We start from the raw sequence: 5,609 nt of genomic DNA, 5'->3' as shown, positions 1-5,609 counted from the left end.
TTTTAGGAAATTTTAGGGAAATTTTGGAAAATACATTCAAATGAGATTATATTTTGAAAAATACTACATTTATTATTATTTTTGAAAAATACACTTATGTATAAGCAATATTCCTATTCCGGACATGAAAAAATATGAGTTAGTGGCTTCTACACTTGGGGCAGCCTGGACTTAACCATTTGTCTCCTGCTATGTCATTAACATTTGAGTTAGAAGGCCTCTTTTCAACCCTCTGTTTTACCTGATTTTCAGTCTTTGATGACTCAATCTTAACCTTTTGTTTCCATGAATATTATGTAACGAGATTATTAGTTGTGTGTCATAGTCCGAAATCATTTTAGCTGACAGAGAAACAAATGTCACCGATATATATCTACTTTTTGTGGATCTGCTCTGATAAATTAGAAGCTCCAAAGTCCAAACAAACGAATAGAATAAGTACATTATTAAATACTTTCCATAATTAAAAGTCATGTACATATTTTAAATATTTAATAATTAAATGTTTTGAATATTTGAGGATTAATTGCTTCATCTCTAATAAATAAATAAAGTTATTTGTGATTTCAAAATTTTATTTATTTATTAAATCATGGGGAAAAAGGTTTTATTACATATGAATACGTGTACTTTTCAAAAAAATGCAGTATATTTTTCAAATTTCAAATCCTAAATAGGGTATTTTGCAAATTATCCCTTTTACCATAGGTTAAAAGATGAAAGAGATAAATAGAATTATTGGTAGAAATTGTTGTTTTATTTTTTTCTTCGCTTTAAAATATAGATTTCTATTTTTTGTTTATTAACCTTGTTTGAATGACATTTTAGGATAATATGGTTAAATTTTAAGCATGGTTTTAAAACATGAGAGAGATAAATAGAAATCTGTTACAAAAGATAAATACATGTTATCAAGAGTTCTTCTAATCCCACTTGTGTTTTGTTTTTGGTGTCGGTTACTTTTCTAAAATTGTAATGCCTCCTATATAAACAAACATCTTTGAAATAGAAAAAGAAAAAAAAAACCTGTTGGAGTTCGATGTCCAATTCCGAAGAGCAGCCCCGTGCGAAGAAGACCAAGAGAGAAGCGTTTCCGTTATCGTGTTTGCCAGATGATTTGGTTCTGAACTGCCTTGCTAGAGTCTCGAGACGAGACCTCGCGGCCTTATCTATGGTCTCCCAACGCTATCACTCTCTAGTGGCGTCGACTGATCTCTACAAGATCCGATCGCTGATTGGTCGCACCGAAACATACGTCTACGTATGCTTACGAATCCCTACTCCTGTTCCAAGCGTGCGATGGTATATCCTCCGCCGTAGAAAAACCCTAGACGCCTCTGATCTGATTCAGATCCCTTCGCTCCCCTCCCAGCCTCTGGAAGCATCCTCCGTGGTGGTGCTGGATTGTAGCATATATGTAATCGGTGGGTTAATAAAGGGAGAGCAGCGCACTTCAGATGTCTGGCGCTTGGATTGTGGGACTCACGTGTGGCACCCTGTCCCTTCCATGGGAGCGGCTCGAGCTTACGGAGCTGCTGGTGTTGTAGACGGGAAGATATACGTGTTTGGAGGCTGTGATGTCCATGGTAACTATGGAGAGGTATTCGACCGGGAGACTCAGACTTGGAATCCTTTGCCGCCTATGCCGAAACGGAAGAAGCATATCCACAGCAGTATGGTGAGGGATCAAAAGGTTTATGCGTTGGACGAAAAGGAGAGAACGTTTTACTACTCGCCGAGGGAAGGTAAATGGGGAACAAGGTTATGGTTGATAACTTGCTCTTTTGTCTTAGCAAAAACGGAGTTATATTTTGGTGCGAGCCGGGTGGGTTGGATCTGCGTGAAACAGAGAGGGTGATGAATGTAGAGGCGGTCAGGGGTTTTACTTTTAGATCTCTCTACCAGGATCTCTTTCTTTCCAGGACTTGTCCACTATGGTGATCAGATTATTGATCGTTGGGAAGAAAAGTGGATCATGGATGGTCGACCCCCGTTCAAGATGCCCAAATGTTGGAAAAAGTTCAGGTTCGAACGTTTACGTCCAGGTGCCAGAATGTGCAGCTCCGGCGGGAAGATTGTGCTTTTCTGGGACAAGATTTCATTGGAGGGATATCTTCATCATATTTGGTCGGCGGAGATTTCATTGGAGAGACTCCAAGGAGGCGAGATCTGGGGCAACATTGAACGGTCTAATATTCTCATGCCTGTTGAACCTTTTAAAGCCCCACAAGAAGGTTTTGCATTCTGTTTCTGTCACTCTCTGAACTTTTGCCACTTTAATTTTTCCAAAACTACTCAAAATCTTGTTATTTTTTGTATCTCTTCTTATTAATTTTCTTTTGAGCTTGTCCTCTGTTTCTCCGAATTGATTTTTGGTTTTTACTAGTGGAAATGTTTACTCTCTTTTTCAGGCCTTTAAGATAACAGCATATACTGAATATCACTGCTCCTTAAATCCCACAAATAGCCTCTGTCAATGACATCTTCCTTCTCTTTGCAACTACTGTTGCTGGATGTAGTGAAGAAGATACCGCTGCTGTTGTTTTATTCTTTTTCTTGGCATCTCCAGATGCAGATTGAGCTGTTCTAGCTAGCTAGCTGCTTGGATTGTAAGTACCGAGTTTTAGCCTGAGATTTCTCCTGGGAATCAGAATAAGTTGCTGTTGATGGTAGTAGTGATAAGTGTAATATTTTTGGTTGGCATAACTCTGTCCAAAGTTTCCATCAGCTTTGTGTCTCCATTACACAGATTTCCCATTCCATTCTTCAGTTCTCTGATAAGAAGACGCAACTGATGTAGGGTTTTGTTTCTCCTACATATATTTTAGTGCTGATGTCCAAGTACTCATCTCTTCATAGTGACAAATGCAAATAATGTGATATGGTTAATTCATGAACTGATGTGTTGTCTATCTCTGGTATCTATTCATGAACTGATGCATTACACTCGAGCAGAAGAAACGAATACTCCATGCAAGGATCCACATCATGTAGTTCAGCTCGATGTAAGCACTTGATTCTGCTTTGTTTATGCACGTTGATGCATCTTTTCTATCAACTAATACACTTAAGCTGTGCATGCAGATTATAGGAAATATATTTGTGTTCAAGATTAACAAAGGTGAGACAATTCTTGAAGAACAACACACGGAGAAACAATGATGACGATACCAAATTCAGATGGTTCTAAATATTTTGTTAGTACCTTTTGCTTTACTTCTCTCTGCATAGCCTTGGTTACCACCCCATCAGCATGTTTTAAAAGTCCCTCCTGGCAAAGGTTTAGGACTTTTAGACACCTAACGCCAATGAGTGGGATCCATTCAATCATATTCGAACATTGTCTTCTTCTTCCATCGATTGATAAGTTAGTTAGAGCCAATGATTTGGAGCCTTTGCTTGCAACAGCTGCATATTATCGCACCAACTTGATTCCCTATAAGGCTATGATTACTTCTAAAAGACTTTTTCTTGAAAGTGTTTTTTTTTTGGTCAACAACCAATACTTTAATTTTAGGAATTGACAATGTGTGTTCAATTTGTTATGACATGTTTCGATGACAACTAAAAGTATAACTTTCTAAACTGTATTTGTTAATAATATGTCTAGTAATAATCCGAAGTCACGAGTTGTTCAGCTTTGGAATCTAGAAAGAAGCATCATCTTACATCTGAGTTTACGGTGGATGTTGATAGGGCCAACCATACCTCACTGTACAATACTTGTCTCCACGAATATGTCGGATGGACCATCACACACATGATTATGTTACCTGTACCATATATTAATATCTAAATCATCAATTCTATAAATTCTTCAGTCATTCAAGTGTCAGAACAAGAACGCTCACTAAGATCTATCACAAGTCACAACACCTTTCTCTTCTCATCCAACGGTTCTATTTTCACTTATTCTTTCTTCAGTCTGTCTCAGAATCCAAACATGACTTCTCTTCTGTCTCTTCTTCTTCTTCTTGTTTTGCTCACTTTGTCTTCAGTAGAGTCCAAGACTTTCTGGGCTGACGTGGCAGCTCTTAAAGAGTTCAAGAACTCTGTGGATGCGAAATCGATAACCCCCGGCTCTTGCCTCAGCTCCTGGGACTTCTCCGTCGATCCCTGCGACGGTTTATCCGGCGAGACATTCACTTGTGGCTTCCGCTGCGACACCGTCGTTTCCGGATCGGGTCGGGTCACAGACCTCAGCCTCGACCACGCCGGTTACTCCGGGTCCCTCTCCTCCGTCTCCTTCAACTTTCCTTATCTCCAGTCCCTCGATCTCTCCGGCAACTACTTCTTCGGTCCTCTTCCGGACTGCCTCTCCAACCTCACCCGCCTCACCAGCCTATACCTTTCCGGTAACTCCTTCTCAGGATCCGTACCCGATTCTCTCGGGTCCATGCCAGCTCTCGAGGAGCTCCTCCTCGACAACAGCCGCCTCTCCGGGTCCGTTCCGGCGAGTTTTAACAATCTTTCCAGCCTTAAACGGCTAGAAATCCAGCTCAACAACATCTCCGGCGAGTTCCCCGATCTGAGCTCGCTGAAGAACTTGAATTACCTAGACGCGAGCGATAACCGGATCTCCGGTCGGGTCCCGTTATCCTTACCCGGTTCAGTAGTTCAAATCTCAATGCGGAACAACCTCATGGAAGGAACGATCCCAGAGAGCTTCAGAAACTTAACATCTCTTGAAGTGGTGGATCTTAGCCACAACAAACTCAGTGGCTCGGTCCCGTCGTTCATCTTCACTCATCAAACTCTGCAACAGCTTACTCTCTCCTTCAATGGCTTCACCTCTTTAGATTCACCTTACTACTCACCCTCGGGTCTCCCCAGCGAGTTAATATCCGTTGATCTCAGCAACAACCAGATCCGAGGCTCGTTACCTCTGTTCATGGGTCTCTTACCGAAGCTCTCAGCTTTGTCGTTAGAGAACAATAGCTTCTCCGGTATGATTCCGACTCAGTACGTCTGGAAAACCGTATCTCCCGGATCTGATTTCGCCGCGTTTCAGAGGCTTTTACTAGGCGGGAACTTTTTATTCGGAGTCGTACCGGGTCCTTTGATGGCGCTCAAGCCTGGTTCTGCGAACGTGCAGCTCGCCGGGAACTGCTTCTCCTGGTGTCCGGCGACTTTTTTCTTTTGCCAGGGTCAAGAACAGAGATCGCTTACGGAATGTAGAAAGTATAGCCGTGTGATTCCTTGATTACTTGCTGATTTCACCATTCATCTGTCTTTTTTTGCCATGTTTTGAATCTTCCTGTCGTGTCGGATCTTTTTGATCATCTGAAACTTTACTAGGGTCTTGTCTTCCGGCAATTGCTTATCCCTAAGCATTAACATGTGATTAAGTTAATAAAATGCCGTTGGGAGACGATGTTTTCTTATTGTATTCTCTAAACAACGTAATGTTAGTTTATAACCTTTTTAGTAATTAATACGTAGATGCGTACTGGATTTCGGGGTCCGAGTTGATGATTAGATAAGAGCTGACTCAATTGTATATGGCGATAAAAAGACGAGTTTGGTTGGGCTTTCCCCTTTGGGCCCAATTATTTGAGCCTGTATTATACCATCAATATATATGTGTTGATCATGTTGTCCATTGTGAA

General features: G+C 41.0%; 2 protein-coding genes across 2 annotated transcripts; both read left to right on the top strand.

Annotated features, from left to right (window-relative positions):
• Positions 1-1,039: 1,039 nt before the first annotated feature.
• On the top strand, positions 1,040-2,580 carry LOC125575391 (F-box/kelch-repeat protein At4g39560-like). The gene is made up of 3 exons (XM_048768035.1): positions 1,040-1,745; positions 1,923-2,234; positions 2,468-2,580. Exons 1-3 carry the CDS (start codon positions 1,040-1,042, stop codon positions 2,578-2,580), a joined length of 1,131 nt encoding a protein of 376 aa, XP_048623992.1.
• On the top strand, positions 1,996-5,384 carry LOC106416797 (LRR receptor-like serine/threonine-protein kinase FLS2). Its single transcript, XM_048768649.1, has 5 exons — positions 1,996-2,234; positions 2,412-2,796; positions 2,956-3,005; positions 3,085-3,197; positions 3,611-5,384. The coding sequence occupies exon 5, from the start codon at positions 3,944-3,946 to the stop codon at positions 5,201-5,203; it is 1,260 nt and encodes a 419-aa protein (XP_048624606.1). The 5' UTR covers positions 1,996-2,234; positions 2,412-2,796; positions 2,956-3,005; positions 3,085-3,197; positions 3,611-3,943; the 3' UTR covers positions 5,204-5,384.
• The last annotated feature ends 225 nt before the right edge of the window (positions 5,385-5,609 follow it).

Source organism: Brassica napus, chromosome C9 (assembly GCF_020379485.1).
Source record: "Brassica napus cultivar Da-Ae chromosome C9, Da-Ae, whole genome shotgun sequence".
Lineage (NCBI taxonomy): Eukaryota > Viridiplantae > Streptophyta > Magnoliopsida > Brassicales > Brassicaceae > Brassica > Brassica napus.
Note: the sequence above shows the minus strand (reverse complement) of the source record. Positions and strands in the feature narration are given on the sequence as shown.